General features: G+C 62.0%; 3 protein-coding genes across 7 annotated transcripts in view; 1 reads left to right on the top strand and 2 right to left on the bottom strand.

The window, feature by feature from the left end:
• Positions 1 to 30: 30 nt before the first annotated feature.
• SF3A2 (splicing factor 3a subunit 2) lies at positions 31 to 11,716 on the bottom strand. The gene is made up of 9 exons (XM_082456022.1): positions 11,570 to 11,716; positions 6,513 to 6,677; positions 3,961 to 4,032; positions 3,165 to 3,211; positions 2,856 to 2,965; positions 1,813 to 1,862; positions 1,592 to 1,732; positions 1,059 to 1,127; positions 31 to 972 (listed from the first exon to the last, which is right to left on the bottom strand). Exons 2-9 carry the CDS (start codon positions 6,636 to 6,638, stop codon positions 154 to 156), a joined length of 1,434 nt encoding a protein of 477 aa, XP_082312148.1. The 5' UTR covers positions 6,639 to 6,677; positions 11,570 to 11,716; the 3' UTR covers positions 31 to 153.
• Positions 11,717 to 11,853: 137 nt separating this feature from the next.
• On the top strand, positions 11,854 to 14,545 carry PLEKHJ1 (pleckstrin homology domain containing J1). Of its 2 annotated transcripts, none has more exons than XM_082456049.1 (6): positions 11,854 to 12,323; positions 12,431 to 12,498; positions 12,671 to 12,737; positions 13,639 to 13,729; positions 13,806 to 13,869; positions 14,369 to 14,545. In XM_082456049.1, the coding sequence occupies exons 1-6, from the start codon at positions 12,230 to 12,232 to the stop codon at positions 14,441 to 14,443; spliced, it is 459 nt and encodes a 152-aa protein (XP_082312175.1). In that variant the 5' UTR covers positions 11,854 to 12,229; the 3' UTR covers positions 14,444 to 14,545. The 2 variants fall into 2 exon arrangements, with proteins under 2 accessions (XP_082312175.1, XP_082312176.1); XM_082456050.1 differs by having other exon boundaries at positions 11,889 to 12,323; positions 13,966 to 14,545.
• Positions 14,546 to 15,084: 539 nt separating this feature from the next.
• The window catches only part of DOT1L (DOT1 like histone lysine methyltransferase), a 58,015-nt gene continuing 54,293 nt past the window's right edge, over positions 15,085 to 18,806 (bottom strand). For all 4 annotated transcript variants that reach the window (XM_082455995.1, XM_082455996.1, XM_082455997.1 and 1 more), the window contains one exon: positions 15,085 to 17,483. The gene's annotated coding sequence lies outside the window, so the exon portion shown is untranslated. The remainder of the gene's footprint in view (positions 17,484 to 18,806) is intronic.

Raw genomic sequence — 18,806 nt, 5'->3', positions numbered from 1 at the left:
GGCCAGCCCACACAGCAGTGCACTCCAGGGTTAGCAGAGACTTTTTAATGGGCTCTGGAAACACGGCCCAGCCCTGTACAAAAAACTCAACTTCACTCTGGGTGGGGTAACACAGGAAAACAAGGCCAGGCTTGCTGGGACAGGGGTGGCTTTTCAGTTGGTAGGGGGAGGGGGAGGAATGTTCCCAGGGCCTTCGGAGGGCAGCGGGGGTCTCAGCATCGGGGGCATGGGAGTCGGGGGGTGCACCCCGGGATTTGAGGGGTGAACTCCAGGAGGCTGGGGATGGACCCCAGGAGCTGGAGGATGGACCCCAGGAGCTGATGGGTGGACCCCAGGAGGTGGGGGGTGGACCCCAGGAGGCTGGGGGTGGATCCCGGGGGCTGGTGGGTGGACCCCGGGAGCTGGTGGATGGACCCCTGGGGCCTGGGGGTGAACTGCAGGAGCTGGTGGGTGCACCCCCGGGGCCTGGGGGTGAACTGCAGGAGCTGGTGGGTGCACCCCTGGGGCCTGGGGGTGAACCCCAGCAGATGGGGGATGGACCCCAGGGGCTGGAGGGTGGACCCCTGGCGCTGGAGGGTGGACCCCCGGGGCTGGGGGATGGACCCCTGGAGCAGGGGGGTGGACCCCAGATGCTGGTGGGTGGACCACTGGTGCCGGGGGGTGGACCCCAGGAGCTGGGGGGTGCACTCCAGACGCTGGGGGGTGGACCACTGGTGCTGGGGGGTGGACACCGGGAGCCGGTGGGGGCAGCTGAGGAGGGCCCGGGGGTCCCGAGGGCGCAGGCCCACTGGGCGGCATGGGGGGCAGGGGCAGGCCTCCTGGCGGGGGCGGGGGCAACGACTCGGGCAGTGGTGGCCGAGGGGGCAAACCATTCATCAGCGGGGGTGGGGGTCGCTTCACCCCAGGAGGCCCGGCGGGGAGGCTCGGTGGGGCCGGTGGCTTCTCCATCTTAAAGTGGAACTGGAGAAAAAACTGGACAGAAAGGAGAGGCTGAGTGCGGCCCCTGGGCCTTGGGCTGGGAGAAGGTTCGGGAACTGCCTGGACCTGCAGTGACTCACCTGCTTAGTTTCCCGGTTCCAGTGAGTCCAAAACTTGCCTTCAGCCTTGTCAATCTCCCTGCTCGGCACCTGCGTGGGGTGGAGCAGAGGGCAGAGACGGGCCTTCAGGACCACGAAATGGCCCGGCTGAGGAGGCCCTTCTGTGAGGGGACAGGGTCTAGCGTGGGGGTAACAGAGTCGACTGATGTCCTCGCTCCCCTGCTCAGCAAGCCTGCAACCCTGAGAAAGTCGTGAGCTATGCTATCCCATTAACGTCCGTCTGGGGACCAGATCCGGTCACGGAATCCACGAACAGCCAGCAGCAGGGACACCTTACTGCTGGGGCCACGTTAGAAGTCTCTGCTTCTTGGCGGACACCCACCTCGGACGCCCAGCCCCCGGCCCTCGTGCTGCCTCGTCCTTCACCACCCCATCAAGAGGCAAGGGCCCAGAGGGACACCCCCGGGCCTGGCAGGAGGGGCATCCTGGAGTGGGCTGGATGGAGCAGACTCCTCGGCCGGCTCCCCACCTCTCGGGGGTCCAGCGCGCGCTACCTTGAAGGCGATGGTCTCGTAGGGCTCGGCGGCCATGAGCAGGTACTGCCAGCGCCGGTCCGGAGGCTCGATCCTCTGCTCGTAGGCGGACATGAAGCGGTGGCGGGGCATGATGCCCTCGGCGATCTCGGGGTAGTCGATCTGTGGGGACACGACCGGGTGGCAGCACTGCCTCTCAGGGAGCCCCTCCCCTCAGGACTGGGTCCCCAGCCTTTGCTCACCTGGAAGAGGAGGCTCTGCTGACCCATCTCCGTGTCCCTCTGCTTGGTCACTGCAACACAGGAGGGTGTCAGGACCAGCTAAGGGGCCCTGGGGCTGGCCTAACACCACCCACGAACGGGAGAGCAGGCATGGGGGTGGTCACCTGGCTGGGGAAGCACAAGAGCCATCTGCAGCTGGATGGGCACCGCCCAGGGCTGGGAGGGCTGCACCCCGGGTGCCATCTGCCCCAGATCACACGGGTGGGGGTGGTGGTGAGAGGGAGGCCTCCCCACTGCCCGCCCCCCCGACCTGGGGAGCACCGAGTGTGAGGGTCGAGGCTGTGCCCCCACTTCTGGGAGAGGGTGCCCACTGCCAGAGCTCTGCGGCTTTGGCTGCTTTCCACACAGGTGCTCAGTGTCTCCCCGCTACACCCAGGGAGACGCCAGATGGCCTGAACTGGCCAAAAAGCCTGTGGTGGCCTCCCCAGGGGGATGGTGCCATCCCTGTCCTGGCTCACCAAGCAGGCCCACCCCAGGGCCTTTGCACGCCACGCCCCGAAACGCCAACCACACGCAGGATGTCCCCACTTTAGCAGGACACCTGCCAGGTGGCCTGCCTTCCCCCCACCCGGCAACACGGTCCTCTGTATCCCCTGTACTCCAGCTAGGCAGCTTGACTGGCTTTCCGAACCAGGTAACTCAGGCGATACTGCACGCGCAGACCCTCCCCCTCCCCCTCCTTTCTCCTCAGGTGAAGAGGAGCCAGCACCCAGTTCCGAGGTCAGAGGAAAGAGCCACACCAGGGCCCGTGGTCGCATCCCACAAGCTCACCCACCTTTGCTAGGAGCGTAAAGAATGATGACAGGCACGGACGGGACACCACGCTCCCCACCCCTCCTCCGGCATGTGTGTGAAAGTTCACAGCGGGAAGGCGGGTCCCGGCCCCCAGAGAAGGAAGCCCTCTGACGGGAAGCAGAGACACTCCCCAGAGGCGGATGATGGGGCTGTGGGTGTGGGTGTGGGTGGGTGAGGGGCTGCCCGCCAAGGCCACAGAGCACCCTTACCTTTGTAGCCCGGGCGGCCGATCTTCACGAACTTCTTCACCTCCACCTTGACCTTCTCTGGCGCCGGCTGGGCGGGGGCCTCCTTGGCCTCCTTGGCTGCTCGCCGGGCCCTGCAGGCAGGACGGACATGGTGCTGAGGCCCCTCCACACAGGCCGCCAAGGCCACAGGCCCAGGTGCCAGGAGTGCCACCCCCCCGCCCTGCCCCAGCCAACCTTGGAGCTTCAAGGTCGGGGGGGACGGGGGCCAAGTGAGGTGACAGCTCTGGTGGGGGTGAGCGCCGGGCATGGGAAGGGGCGCGAGGTACTCACAAGTTAGTCTGATGCTTTTTCCCTTGGGTGTGCGCGAGGTAACTCCCCTAGAACGGGAGAGGGACGCACAGCTCAGGACAAAGCGAGCGGGGAGGTGCCGGTAGGCACCCGATCGCTGCTGAGTAGACGAGCGCTAGGGGAACGAGACCCCCAAAAGCCGGAGGTGAGGCGGGCCTCCAGAGGGTGTGACGCGGGCAGTCTCGCAGCTGCTGGGGTGCAGTGTGGGCTGTGGACACTGCTTGGAAGTGGTGGGGAAACCCGGGAGTGACCATGTCCCGTGATTCCATCTCCACGATGCCCCAGGGATGAGACACGCGAATCAGTGGTTCTCAACTAGGAGGCGGGGGTGGGGTGGTTTCTGACCCCCGGGGACACCATACCCAGGACGGTCCTCCCCGGAGGATGAGCAGCCCCATTGCCGTGGGGAGACCCTCCCATATCAGGCTGTTCAATTCAGTGCTGCCGTCTGGGGCTGGGAAACACCGGAAACAAAGCACGTACTCCACGCGAGAAAAGGGACAAAGGGACCTACTCGTGCCAGGGGAGGGGCCCAGCGCGAGGGAGCATCAGACTCTCGCCTGCTTCAAAGGTGCAAACTAGAGCCACACCGGCTAGATTTCACGACCCCGATCCTGACGTGGAACGTGCCAGGGTGTCCCCACGTTCCCAGATACACATCTGTGGCAACGGTGCCACCGGTACTGAAGGAAATGGACGGAAGGACTCGGCGTGTCCACAGCAGCGCTGTGCGCTGTGCAGGCAGGTGGGGTGGGGCAGGGGCGGGGCAGGGCCGCACCTCATTGTTGTGCAGCGTCAGGCACAGCTTGCACTCGTAGGAGCCCAGATGGTTCTTCATGAAGTACGGGTCCTGCGGAGGAAGCACGCTTGTTACGCGGTGGGAGGGGCCCCGGGGCCCTGGTGGGCGCTGAGAGACCACCATTCTCTTCCAGGCAAACGCTCGCGGCGGGGGAGGGGGGGGGCAGAGGACACGCAGGAGCCCCCAGGGCAGCACCGCAGAGTCCACTGGGTGGGGCTGGGGCTGACCACGCGCCCCTGCAGCAAGCTCCGGGGAGGGGTCCTCCGGGAGCCCCGTCCCCACGTCCTCGGCAGCCTGGGGTCCAGGAGGCAGAGCCGAAACAGCACCGCCGCTCATCCATCTCCACGGCGCGGACTGGGCTCTGTCGCCGACCAGGCCAGCACTCCTCGTGCCGCAGCACAGCCAGATGCGGGCAGAGGAGAAGCAAGCGGGCCAACCCGAGGCCCTAGGGGACCCCGTCTCTGCACGTCCCATGAGTGGGGCAGGGACTCCAGGGCCAACTGGTGACCACCCAAGAGGCGCAGAGCAGACGGCAGGGGTTCAGGTCCCAACGCCACCGCCCAGAGACCGTGTCGTCATTGGCGATGACAATCCCACCCCCAACTCTGTTTCCTCATCTGGAAAACGGGGAGAGTAACAGAACTGACCTCCCAGACCAGGCCTGTGAGGGACTTTGGGGGTGCCCGGCACACGGTGAGGGCTCGACACACCTCAGGGCATTTCAAAGTCTAAGAGGACCCAGACACCAAGGGGCACACCGAGGGCAACTCTGCCTCCAGGGGCCGCTGGGCGATGTCTGGGGACATCAGTGGTTGTCACGAGTCGGGGGCTCCCGGCATCAAGTGTGCAGGCGAGGGTGCTGCTCCACACCCCACAGCGCCCGCGACGGCCCCCACCCCCCAGGGAGTGGCCCGGCCGCACGCCAAAGTCCACGCTGACAAACCCGTAGTCAGTTATTCGCGAAGATCTCGAGTCTGCTCCCTGCTCACACTGGACACCAGGATAAACCCCCGATGGTCAGCCAGTGTAAAGCAGGGGGGCCCCCAGCATCTGTATCACCTCCTCTCCCTCCCGCTCAGGTGTGGACTGAAATGGTAAACCAGGGGGCCCCCAGCATCTGTATCACCTCCTCTCCCTCCCGCTCAGGTGTGGACTGAAATGGTAAACCAGGGGGGCCCCAGCATCTGTATCTCCTCCTCTCCCTCCCGCTCAGCTGTGGACTGAAATGGTAAACCAGGGGGGCCCCAGCATCTGTATCACCTCCTCTCCCTCCCGCTCAGGTGTGGACTGAAATGGTAAACCAGGGGGGCCCCAGCATCTGTATCACCTCCTCTCCCTCCCGCTCAGGTGTGGACTGAAATGGTAAACCAGGGGGGCCCCAGCATCTGTATCACCTCCTCTCCCTCCCGCTCAGGTGTGGACTGAAATGGTAAACCAGGGGGGCCCCAGCATCTGTATCACCTCCTCTCCCTCCCGCTCAGGTGTGGACTGAAATGGTAAACCAGGGGGGCCCCAGCATCTGTATCACCTCCTCTCCCTCCCGCTCAGGTGTGGACTGAAATGGTAAACCAGGGGGGCCCCAGCATCTGTATCACCTCCTCTCCCTCCCGCTCAGGTGTGGACTGAAATGGTAAACCAGGGGGGCCCCAGCATCTGTATCACCTCCTCTCCCTCCCGCTCAGGTGTGGACTGAAATGGTAAACCAGGGGGGCCCCCAGCATCTGTGTCACCTCCTCTCCCTCCCGCTCAGGTGTGGACTGAAATGGTAAACCAGGGGGGCCCCAGCATCTGTGTCACCTCCTCTCCCTCCCGCTCAGGTGTGGACTGAAATGGTAAACCAGGGGGGCCCCCAGCATCTGTATCACCTCCTCTCCCTCCCGCTCAGGTGTGGACTGAAATGGTAAACCAGGGGGGCCCCAGCATCTGTATCACCTCCTCTCCCTCCCGCTCAGGTGTGGACTGAAATGGTAAACCAGGGGGGCCCCCAGCATCTGTGTCACCTCCTCTCCCTCCCGCTCAGGTGTGGACTAAAATGTGTGCAGCATCCCAGGACCTCAGAGGTCAGGTGGTCATGGAACCCAGTCTCCTGGGGTCAGTGGAATCCCTAACCCTGGGGTCTCACCGGAGGTGATTCCGACCCCCAAGGGACACTGAGCGACATATGGGGACATCTGTGGCCGCTGTGACTGGGGAGCTCCTGGCATCTGGCGCGGCGGCAGGGCAGGGATGCTGCTGCACACCCCACAGCACCCAGGGGGGCCCACATACGTGTCCCCAGGGCCGAGGCGGAGGCCTGTCTCCCTACAGCTCTGTATGGATAAGCTGCTGTCCTTCGCTGCCTGTGGGGCCATCAGGGCCCCCACCACTGGCGACTCCCGACACCTCTGGTTAAGTATAGCTTCCTGTGGTAACAGACCCTTCAAATGTGGGGCTACGAACAGCAGCCGGCCTCTGGTGGACATTGAGAGCTGCCACTCCAGGTGAAGCTCCCTGGTGCATGGTGGGCACAGGCGGTGGGAGGGCACGTGTACCTTGTTGATGTCGATCGTCTCCAGGGCCAGCTGCCGGAGGCGTTCCCTGCGGTCCCGGTTGCTCTCAGAGGAGGAGGCCACGCCCCCGCTCCCGGTCTTGCCTCCGGGGCGATGCTGGAAGTCCATGGTGAGGATCCTGGGGCTCTACCAGACCAGAGGGGAAACCTGTGGAGGCCAAGGGGCAGCTGTGAGGCTGTGCAGAAGGCCTCGCCCTCCTGGTTCAGCCTCACCCCCCGCCCCGCTCTCGCCGCCCTCAGCCCCACGCCCAGGCTTCACCAAGTCTCTTCCAGTGGCCGAGGGTCCACGATGGGCCAGACACATGGAAACGAGGAAGAAGGAGAAACAGGGCATCTCCAGGTGACCTTGGGGGTGGACTAAGGAAGTCCCCCCAGCCTGAGGAGTGCAAAGGCCCAAGGACCCGAAATGGCAAAGGGCAAAATGAGACCAAGCTCTCACTAATTAGTCTCACCTCCTCCAGGAAGCCTCCCCAGACCGCCCAAGCCCATGCTGTTCACTCCCTCCTCTGAATTCCCTGATTGTCTTACACTTACTTTTTGCACCCTAAATTCTGCTTCTCTGGCTCAACTGTACATTTGCTGGAAACAAGGAACACATCTACCAACCTATCCCCCCCACCACCACCACTGCCTAACGCACAAGATGTTCATGGCTCGTTCGTGGCTGAGGAAGGCTTTCCCGAGCCCTTGATGTCTCTTCCAGCCCAGCCACTGTTTCCCACCCTCCTTCAGGCTCAGCTCAGACCCAATCTCCAGATACCTCTCTCTCATCTTACACTCCCTTTCGCACTGGTCAATGTTGGCCCCAGGTGTCTGGTATCTTGTCTCTGTTGGGGTAAATTCACAGGGATGGGGCCCAGGAGTGAATATGACCCCCGCCAAAGACGTCCCTATCTCAATCCCAGGGGTTCCTGGACGTGTCACCTCACGGGGCAGAGAAGACTTTGCAGGTGGGGTTAAGGCCCCTGAGATGGGGAGGACCCTGGATTCCCCAAGGGGCCTAGTGTCATCACAGGGTCCTTATAAGAGGGAGGCGGGGGGGGGGGTGGGTCAGAGGCAGAGAGAGACGGGAGATGCTGCGCTGCTGGCTGTGAGGATGGAGAACGGGCCACGAGCCAGGGATGCGGTGCCTCTAGAAGCTGGAAAAGGCGGGAACCGCTGCTCCCCTAGAGCCTCCGGAAGGAATAAAGCTCAGTGAGACTCACGTTGAACTTCTGACCTCCAGAGCTGCATCATGAACTTAGGTCGTTTAAGCCACTAGGTCTGTGGTGGTTTGCTGCACCGACCACAGGAAACTAACAGTCCAGGCACCAGCCAGCTGTGCCATCGACCCGCAGTGTGACTTGATGAGTTTACAAAAACCTCACATATGGTGACCAGTGCGGTGACCTAGTTGGCTGCAGGATCCCAGGGCTAGACTTTTTATTTCACGCCAAGTCCACCCAGAGCCGCCAACTGGTAAAGGCAAAACACTAACAGAGCCAACAGTTCCAATCGGTTTGGGGGGAGCCCAGTTTTTCTTAAGCAGCCAGAACAAGCTCTTGTTCTAACCGGGAGTACGTGCCACAGGTGTCGCGAAAGCACCTGTGGAGAGGATCTGACTGGCTCAGGAAACCCAAATGCAGACAAATAATCACTCACCACGTTACAGTGAACGCCAGTACCTATCAGAGACTGAGATGAGGCCGGGGTGAAAAGGAGGCAGGTCCATCAAAACCCACCGGCTGGGGCTTCCCTCGTGGCGCAGTGGTTAAGAATCCGCCTGCCAATGCAGGGGACAGGGGTTCGAGCCCTGGTCCGGGAAGATCCCACATGCTGCAGAGCAACTAAGCCCGTGCGCCACAACTACTGAGCCTGCACTCTAGAGCCTGTGAGCCACAACTACTGAACCTGCGTGCTGCAACTGTTGTAGCCTGCGCACCTAGAGCCCCTGCTCCGCAACAGGAGAAGCCACCGCAATGAGAAGCCCACGCACCACAACAAAGAGTAGCTCCCGCTTGCCGCAACTAGAGAAAAGCCCGTGCAGCAACGGAGACCTGATGCAGCCAAAAAAAAAAAAAAAAGACAACAAAAAACCCACCCGCTGAGCAGCAGGCAACACCCCTTCCCCTGGTCTGTGTCCAGCAGGCAGGAGACCCAGCTGGTGCTCCCAGCCCAGGGGAGATCAGGAGTCTTTTCTGGGGAGAGTACCAGAGACAGTATTCTCAGACACTCACATTTGGGGCCCCCCCCCCGCACTCCCCAAACCCCAGCACTCTGCCAGGCCCACTGAGCTCACTAGATGAGAAGCACTGCTCTCCACGCAGACTGGTAACTTAACATAAACAGATGCAAAGAAACGTGTATATCAGAGAAAAAAAAACCTGCTGGAAACGTCAATGGATGACAGGAGACGTTACCACACCGTGAAACTAAAACAGGTGCCAAAGGTGAGCACGGTGAATTAAAACCAGACGAACCCTGGGACTTCCCTGGTGGTCCAGTGGGTAAGACTCCACGCTCCCAATGCAGGGGGCCTGGGTTCCATCCCTGGTCGAGGAACTAGATCCCACATGCTGCAACTATGAGTGCGCATGCCACAACTAAGACCCGGTGCAGCCTAAATAAACAGATAAAGTTAAAAAAAAAAAGGCAAACCCTTTAAAAGCAAACGTGATGCACCTGACAAAACAATGAATACAAGCGCTTGAAGGTAAGAGTCAAAGAAGGCTTTCATAAAGAAGAACAGAAAAATAAACAACAATAACAACAACAATAGCGAAATAACAAGAAGCAAAGCAAGAACCTAGAAATCCCGGACTGAAAACAGAACGAAACGTGGACACACTACTATATTTAAAATAGATAACCAGGACTTCCCTGGTGGTGCAGTGGTTAAGAATCCGCCTGCCAATGCAGGGGACATGGGTTCGAGCCCTGGACCAGGAAGATCCCAAATGCCGCGGAGCAGCTAAGCCCGTGCACCACAACTACTGAGCCTGCGCTCTAGAGCTCGCAAGCCACAACTACTGAGCCCGTGAGCCACAACTACTGAAGCCTGTGCACCTAGAGCCTGGGCTCCGCAACAACAGAAGCCGCCACGACGAGAAGCCCGCACACCGCAACGAAGAGTAGACCCCACTCGCCACAACTAGAGGAAGCCCGTGCGCAGCAATGAAGACCCGACGCAGCTAAAAATAAATAAATAAAATAAATAACTTTATTCAAAAAAAAAAAAAAAGACAATCAATAGGGACCTCCTGCATAACACAGGGAACTCTGCTCAATGCTCTGCAATGACCTATATGCGAAAAGAACCTGAAAAAGAGTGGACACATGTATGTGTATAAATCACTTTGCTGTATGCCTGAAACTAACAAGATGTTGTAAATCAACTACAGACCCACATAAAATAACAACTAAAAAGAACAAACGTGAAGAATATCATCAAAGGAATGACCGATGAAATAAAAGAAAATACTCTAGGACTGAAAGGACCTAATCTTCAGACAAAAACAAAGAAAAACACTCTCAAACGAAGAGACCATGAAATTTCACAGCACTAATGAAAACCTAAAGTTTCTACTAGACAGAAAGAAAATCAGAAACAAGAGGTCGGAAACCAGAAAGGGATGAGACCCTTCAGAACAGCACGGAACTCCTAAGACGGGCAATGCTTTCACAATTCCCACCGGGGGCTTTTGACCTGGAACTTTACACCCACACTTCTGACTGTGAGGGTAAATAAAGCCGTTTTCAGCTAACCGAGAGCTCAATATAAACAAATGAGTCGACTTTTTCAAAAGCTACCTGATGAGCTCTGACGGAAGAAAGGAAGGGGAGTAGATGGTCACACTGAAAACAAGCCAGCCCAGGGGAGCCCGGACAGCACGTTCTAGGACAGCTACTCAGCTGCAAGGTGGGGCTCCAGTCCCGACCGGAGCCGGAGGATGCCAGCTTTGAGAGGGAAGTTTCCACGGGGGAAGGAAAAAAGGCATCCATTTGTTTCAACGTGTGGGAAAATACAACCGCTAGGCGTCTGAGGTGAAAACGCTTTGAGTACAAAGGTTTAAAAACAAGCAAAGAAAATCAGGCGAATAAGAAAAGTGAAGAAGTTAACGAGCTTTGGGGGGCAGGAGCGAGAATGGTATAAGAAAAGCAGCACAGCTCAACACACTACCCGCCTAAGCAGCGGACAGTATTTTCAGCCCTAGAAAATAAGACTGACAGGGGGTCCAGTGGCTAGGACTCCGCGCTCCCAATGCAGGGGGCCCCTGTTGGATCCCTGGTCAGGGAACTAGATTCCACGGCCCGCAACTAAGACCCGGTGCAGCCAAATAAATAAATAAATACTAAAAAGAAAGAGAAAAGAAAACCGACAGCTTGGCTAAAGTAGTGTCTACAACCACGTGCAGGAAGTGTAGGGTGAAGCTGGAGCAGGTGGGCGGGAGGCAGACGTAAGACCTCAGCAATCACGGTAGGAGATCGAGAGACCACGTCTACGCCCGACGCATCCGGAAAAACTCACGCTATTTACAAGCTCTATCAGTCGCTCTGAGCTGCCAAAGGGCAGAAAGGAGAAGAGGACGGACACCTAGACTGACAGGCGGGGAAGTCACTTAACCTCGGGGCTTCGCTTGCGAAACGGGCCCAGCTAACGGGCTCTGGTGGCCTCGGGCGCGGTGCCGGGCGCTCCGCCTCCAGACCTTCCTTTCTACTCGGTGGGCCTGGAACTGGGGCCACCGTCACCCCTATCCAGGTGAGTCCCGGACCACAGAGCCAGCAAGCCAACGGACGAGTCCCCGGGCGCAGGGAAGGCGCCCCGGACCACGGGAGCCGCCACCCGACCCGACCCGACCCAACCCGACCCAAAGGGCCTTTGCAGCCGGAGCTCCTAGCGGGCGGGGGTGGGGGTGGGTCGGGCCTGCCCAGCGCCGGGCGCGGACGGGGAGCCGGCGCCCGCCCCCAGCCCGCGCCCCTGCCGAGGCGCCCCTCGCCCACTCCCCTCCAGGGAGCCCCTCGCGGTCACCGCCCTAGCCCCGCGCGGCTCTTAACTCTCACCCGCGGCCGCACTGCCGTCGCCTGTTCAGCCGCCACCTCTGCCGCCGCGCCGACTCCGTTCTGCACATGCGCGCCGCGGGCTAAGGAAGCACTTCCGAGGGCAGGCGGGGCGGTGGGGTCTTCCGTGTGCGCATGCCCGGCCCGCCCAGCGGCGCGGGCTAGACGCTTCGGAGGCTGGAGGAAAGCGGGCAGCAGGGAGTGCAGGCCGGAAGCCGAAGCGCGCGTGCGCACCGGCTCTCAATGTCCTTTCGGTCGGGCAAACTCGCGCGGAGCCAGTTCTCGCGGGAAAGCGAGTTGCTTCTCGTTTCCCACTCCCGTCCGCCTGTTCCATTGAGTACGGGGCGCTATCGGTCGTGGGGGTGCTTTATTGTTTCCACCCCAGGTCCACCTTGTTGCCTGGTTACATGACAACCGTCCATCTTGCCTACTGCCCCATGCGCCCCACGAAGGCTCTACTCGGCCCCGGCAGCCCCTGGGACGCTTCTGCCACTCGCCGGTGTAGGACAGGCTGAGCAGCCCGGGAGCGCGCAGGCGTGGTAGCTCCGGCCGCGCTTCCGGGACGGCGCCGTGGGACTCTTTTGGCGCCGGCACCGGCGCGAGCGGGGACGGCGGCTCGGAGGGCGCGGCCCAGCGCTCCGCGTTCTGGGTCCCAGCGGCGCCATGCGCTATAACGAGAAGGAGCTTCAGGCGCTGTCCCGGCAGCCGGCCGAGATGGCAGCCGAGCTGGGCATGCGGGGCCCCAAGAAGGGCAGCGGTGAGCGGCCCGGGGCGCCGGAGCGGGCGGGCGGCCGGGCGGACAGGCGGCCGGGGGGCGGGGGTGGGCAGCCGCGGAACCCGCGCGAGCCCGCCTTGTTCCCGCAGTGGTGAAACGGCGGCTGGTGAAGCTGGTGGTCAACTTCCTCTTCTACTTCCGGACGGACGAGGCGGAGGTAGGGCGGCGGGGAGGGCCGGGGCGGGGGTTGGGATCAGGGTCGGGGTCCGGGTCCGCAGTTTGGGGGGGGGGGGGGCGGCCGCAGTTGGAGGGCGGGGTCTGCAGTCGGGGGCGGGGCGGGGGGCGGGCAGGTTCCCGGCGCCCGCCCCCATGCGCCTGTCTGTCCCTAGCCCGTCGGAGCTCTGCTGCTGGAGCACTGCAGAGTCACTCAGGAAGAGCCCAGCGGCTTCTCCATCAGTGAGTGCGGCCTGGGGCGAGGCTACTTGACCCCGTCCCGCCCCGCTCCACCCCGGCGCGGCCCCGCCTGAGTCCCCAGAGGCTGAGTCCAGTGTCCCGGGCAGCCCCACTCGCGCTGACTCCTCCGGGTGGGGGCCCAGGCCGAGCGCACTACCCCAGAGGCCGCCCTTGTCTTGTTGGGGAGCGCTGCCCTCTCGGGGTGCCTCGCTGTAACTGTTTCACTTCTCCTGGGATCAGGGCCCTGTGCTGGGGGACTGGGAGGATTCAACTGGGTCGTCTTGAGAGGGTGGGGTCTGCAGGCGAAGACGGAGCTTCCAACTAGTCTCCTGGGGAGGCTGCAAGAAGAGTGCCACAGAATGGGGGGCTTAAACAGCAGAAATTTATTTCTCCCAGTTCTGGGGGGCAAGAAGTGTGACATCAAGAGTGTTGGCATGGCTGGTTCCTTCTGAAGGAGAATCTGCCTCCACGATCTCTCTCCCGGCTTCTGGGGGGTCGTTGGCGACCGTTGTCACTCCATCTCTGCCTTCCTTTTCATGGGATCTTCTCCACTGTGTGGTCGTGTCCAGGTTTCACTTTTCTTAAGAACACCAGTTCTGTTGGATTAGAGGCTCACCCTAGTGCAGCGTGACCTCAGCTTAACTGCTTGTAACTACTTAGACCTGCAGTGATTCCACATCCAGATAGATTCATAGTCCTGGGAAATGTCTCATGTTTTAAGACTCGAACATACATCTTTTTGGGGGACACAGTTCAACTGACACCCAGCTGGTGGGAAGCAGTGGGCCCAGGCGGGCCGGGGCTGGAAAGGGGACAGTCGTGGACAATGGCAAGAGGAAGTTGAGGGCTGGGTTGGGGGGAGGTGGGAGCGAGCGGGGACAGATGGGGGCTACTCCCTCCGCAGGCTTCCTGGAGGACCCGGAGAGGAAGTATCACTTTGAGTGCTGCAGTGAGGAGCAGTGTCAGGAGTGGGTGACTGCTCTGCGTCGAGCCAGGTGGGGTGCGGCCGCCTTGGGGGCCTGGGGCAGGGGCGGTGCAGGCCCTGTGGACTCACACCACCCTCCTCCCCAGTTACGAGTTCATGCGGAGGAGCCTCATCTTCTACAGGAACGAGATCCAGAAGATGACTGGCAAGGTGCGCATGGGTGCAGGGGTGGGAGGTGGGGGTCTCCTGGGCCCAGGCTCATGCCATCCCCCCCCCCCCCCCCCCCGCCATCGTCCACCCACACAGGATCCCCTGGAGCAGTTCGGCATATCGGAGGAGGCCAGGTTCCAGCTGAGTGGCCTGAAGGCATGAGTCTGGGTGCGGGGCTCCTCAGCTTTCCTGCTGGGGGCTGGATGAACCCTCCCTGGGTCCCGGGTTTCCTGGCCAAGCCTGGATTTGCCGTGGGAGGTGTCTTGGTTTAAAGATTTTAAAAGCCCCAGGGCCCACAGGGGCTGCCTTTTTGAAGAAACAACCCAGCAAGCCCCTTCTGGATGCACTGGGACCCACTGGACTGGTTTGGCACCTCAGTGCCACATGCTGCTGCCAGGGGACAGGTGTCCCCTCCCAGGAGCTGTGCCCGGCCCCTTGGGTGCGTCCATCCAGGCCTGGCAGGTGCCTGAGGCTGATGCAACTCTCCTGCGCCGTGCAGGCTGAATGTACAACATTAGGTGATGCTGTGAAGGGCGTGGGCCCACGCTGGGGCCGCTGTGAATTCTCCTGCTGAAGGGGCAGGCCCCGGCCGGACGCCTCTGGGCAGAGCTGGAAGGTGCGCCTTTGAGGTGGCCAGTTTGTTCTGTTCAAATAAAGGTACCTCTTTTTCACACGGGATGGCGGTGCAGTGAATGCAGAGAGGGACCTCTGTCCTCCGCAGGCTCCCGGTCCCGCAGAGTCACAGCGGCGTCCTGAGGGAAGTGAGGCCCTGCCCAGGTTCAAGGTTTAAGTGCCCAGTAGGAACAGAGGAGAGGAGGCCTAGAACCCAGAGCCAGGAAAGGTAGGGAGGCTGGGGCCCAGCCCACAGGGCCTCTGGGGCTCACAGGCCTCCCTCTGAGTGCAGGCGGGACTTCGGGAAGGGTTTTGTTGGTGTTGTGAAAAATACCCAAGCAGTTGGTTTCAGTTAGTCAAGAAGGAGGCCCACCCTGGGTGGGCCTGACCTAGTCAGGTGTCGGCCCTCGAGGAGGGGCTGGGCCTCCCTGAGGTGGGGCTCATTGTCTGCTGTGGTCACAGGGCCTGCCTTCCGGAGCAGGTGGGGCTTCTGCGAGTGACCGTCCTCCCCAGTTGGGGATGGTGATCACGGCCCGGGACTCTCTTTGCGCTCCAGGACCTTGCCGTGTCACGGTCGGGAAGAAACACTGCCACCAGACCAGGTTCAAGTGAAAACAGGTATTTTATTACAGCGTCTAGAGATGGAAACGCAGTGCAGTGGGGTTCCCTTGGGAAGAGGGGGTGGAGCCAGCGCCCCAACTGAAACACAGGCTACCAGAACAAGAAAGCAAAGCCCATCTGCGTTACAAACCGAGGCAGGGATGCGAGAGCCAGCGTGGATGGATGTGTAAATGAGAACAAACAGTCCTAACTGTAGACGGGCTGGCTGGCAGGATAAATAAGGGTGGGGGGGTGGTTCTTAAATAGGTCACAATTCATAGGTGAACAGAGGACGCATCCCCTGACCGGAGGCTGTCCTAGTTGTTAGGTTTTCCTGAGCAAAGCGACGGCAGCCGTCAGACCTGGAGCGCCCGCGTCGGCAGCAGCGGTGGGGCTCCCGCGGGGCCGCTCTCCACGCACGCCAGTCGGCGCCCTACTCCTGTGGCTGGCGGCAGCGGCGGCGCTCAGGCTGGGACCAGAGGGTGGGTGTGGAGAGGCCGAGCTGGGCCCCGCTGTGGGGCAGACCCCGCGCGGGTCGTCCGTCCCCTGGTGCCTGCGTGTGCGTGCAGAGGACAGACGCGGCGCGGTCGTCCTCCCGAAGTGACGCAGTGTTTTGTACAGTGTCCTTTGTTCAGATGGGGGCTCCGCTGGCAGCGCCGCAGCTTTCTCGGGAGCCCTGTGTTCCTGACACGGGGAGGGGAGCCTCTTGGAGAGGCCGGGGGTCGGGGGTCAGGACAGCACCATCGTGCACCGAGAGCACCGACCTGGGGGGAAGGGGGCAGGGTGGGCGGTCACAGGAGGAAGGCTCCGTCTCTAGCCTGCTTGCTGCCCCGCACGGTGTAGAGGTGGCTGCAGGTAGCGCACTGGCCCGCTCTGACCCTCATGGCCTGCGTCCCGGGGGTCAGGAAGCGGAGCCGGGCCTCGGCCACCACACTGACCCTGCTCGCGGGCAGGCAGAGGGCCCGTGGCGTCCACCTCTGGAGGGTGTGTGGAGTCGGCCAGGCCGGGGAAGGCTCACATTAGGCCGCCACACAGAGGCCCCCCTCCCGCGCTCCTTGATGGGTGCCACCTGGGGGGCAAGCACCTGAGGATGGTGCTCCGACTGCCCACGCTCAGCCCTCGCTGGGGCACCCAACCTTGGGTTCAGGCCCGCTGTCAGCACCTTTGGCCGATGTCGGCCCTTTCGGGGGACCGAGAGCTTCTCAGGAGGCACACAGACAACATTGCTCCACCCAGGGGCCCAGGACCGGTCACAGGTGCTGTGCTTGAGGGACCAAGAGCCCTACCGGCCATCTCGGAGCCTCAGGGAGCAGCCCTCCTGCCCGGCCACCCCCAGCGCATCCCTTCCCAAGCACCACCGTGGCTGCTCAGATGGGGCGGGTGTCACCCCAGTGGGGTGGGCAGGCGGGCCCTGGGCCAGCGCCGCTGTGCACTAGAACAGATGGGAGGGTTTCCTCCCACTTTCCTTTCTTCCTTTTCTCTTTAGTTTACTGTGTATTCGTCATACAGTCTAAAAATAGATGAAGTCCGTCTATGAAATTTATAAATTTTCATCACTTCTCTATAAAATACTGTCACCTGTCAGCGTGACTCCCCTGTAGACACAGCAGGCACCCACGACTAACCCGCCTGCGGCCCCGGCCACCACAGGAGCCGACCCTGCAGCGGGGGGCTGCGGCGGGAGCCCAGGGCGAGTGGAGACGTACAAATGCACCTGTCACACGAGCGAGCCAGGCAGGCAGCAGAGTCGGGTACCAGACCCTCCTCACAAGCACCACTGAGAACGGGTCCCCTCCTCGAGGCTCCGCCACCGCAGCCTTGCCGCGCAGGACCGCCGTTCCGATGCCAAAGGCGCCATCCCGAGGGCTGAGCCGAGGCCGTTCACAGTGATGGCGGGGCGGGCCTCCACCGGAGACGCCACCTTTGGTATGGGAAGAGCGGCGGGAATGAACACGCCAGGCGCTAGGGCCTGGCGTTATGGTCAACCTCGAGAGTCAGCACCAAGAGCACGTGGAGGCGCGAGCCTGGCGACGAGATAGCACCGGGCCAGCTGGCGGCGTCTCCGCGGTGGGCCGGTCCTTCGGCGATGTCTTTACATATATTCTCTCATATATATAGTATCTACATCTCTCGATAGGTTGCCTTCACGACTTCGGTGGAATAAAATAAGTCAAAATTGTTTATACTTTTTAAAAAACGATAAATACTTTATCTAAAACTATCGACAGTACAGGCTGGAGCCAGGCCCCAGCGCGCCGTCTCCGCAGCTCTGCGCGGCGCTGATTCACAGTAGAGCCTGTCCTCTGGCCTCCGTCCGTCCTCGCCGTCCTGTGGGGGGGCCCGCGCCGCCAGCCCGCCCCATCCTTGCATAGTCTCGCGGTTGAGGTAGAAATCCTAGTTACCTGCGGACACGGCGCGGGAGGAAAGGCAGCATAGCGTTAGCTTCGCGTCCAGACGAGCCCGTTGCACCCCCAGGCCAGGGCGCCAGAGCCGCCTACAGACGGACGGACAGACGACAGACGGCAGACGTGGTGGTGGCAGCACCCTGAGCCACGCCCCTGGGCCCCTTCAGAAGCAGGAGGTCCTGTCCCCGGTCCCTTCCAGCGCGTGTGGGGCGCTGGCTGGGTCCTGGCTTCCCCTCCTCCCCAGGAGACCCCCCCCCCGGTCCCCACACCGGGCAGCGCTCCAGGACAAGCCTGCACATGCCAGGAGTGAGGCCGGCGTGGCCAGGATGGCAGGCAGGCAGCGTCCACCGTGGGCCTGGCCCCAGACCTCCCAGTGCACATCCACGTCTGCCCTCTCCAAGCTCCTCTGATGGCGCGAGGCCACTGCAGGCTGAGCCGCCCTACCTTCTGGGCTTTTCCAACAACCGAGGCACAGCCCATCCCCAGGCCTCGGGTAGGGCTGTCTGCTGACCTGCACCCTGACCAGGAGCCCGTCAGACTCCAGCGGCCTCCCATCTGTTTCCACTTAAAAACACGACAGACAGCCAAGGACGGCAGGCAGACCCCCTGCTCCAGTCCTGGCCCCAGGGGGATGTGGACGCGGCACCAGCAGTGGCCGGGCCAGCTGCACCGGAGCCCAGGACCCTCCCTGGAGGCCTCGCAGGCACCTGCCCTGTCCAGCTCTCGAAAGCGGGCCCTTCCTACGCTTGTCTCCGCTGACCCCACACGGACGGTCTGAAAGGCACAGACCAGGCCGTGCGCCTCGGGGGCCGGAGGAGCCGGGCCACGGCCACAACTACAGAGCCCCACCACCCGCCCGGCATTCCTGCCTGTGGGGCTGGCGCCACACTCACCCTGCTGCCCATCGGCCCCTGCAGGCAGGCCCTCTAGCGAAGGAGCCCAACAGATGTGACCCCCACGTCCTGAAGGCCTGCCATGTACCTGGGGCCTTAAACGCGTTGAGCTCCCCCCAAACCCTACATAAGGCACGTTTATGGAAACGGGCTGAGGGACCCACGAGCGCACACAAGGCCAAGCTGGGATCCTGAGCTGCCCCCATGACCCCATGCCAGGGCTGCCCAGGTCCCCAGCTGCTGCAGATGCCAAGCCTAGGGCGGCGGCAAGCTCGAGCTGGGCTCCACCCGGCCAGGATGCCAGCCCTGACTGACTCCTCCTGGCCCCCTCCCTCGGTGACCTGGTGGGAGGGCCCACCAGCAGCGGCGGAAGTGGGGGGGGGGCCAGCCACACCCTCCCTCGCTCTGCTCTCGCCGCCCGGGTTCC

The sequence above is a fragment of the Balaenoptera physalus genome (genome assembly GCF_965194825.1).
Source record: "Balaenoptera physalus genome assembly, chromosome: 3".
NCBI lineage: Eukaryota > Metazoa > Chordata > Mammalia > Artiodactyla > Balaenopteridae > Balaenoptera > Balaenoptera physalus.
This window is presented reverse-complemented; position numbering and strand designations above follow the sequence as displayed.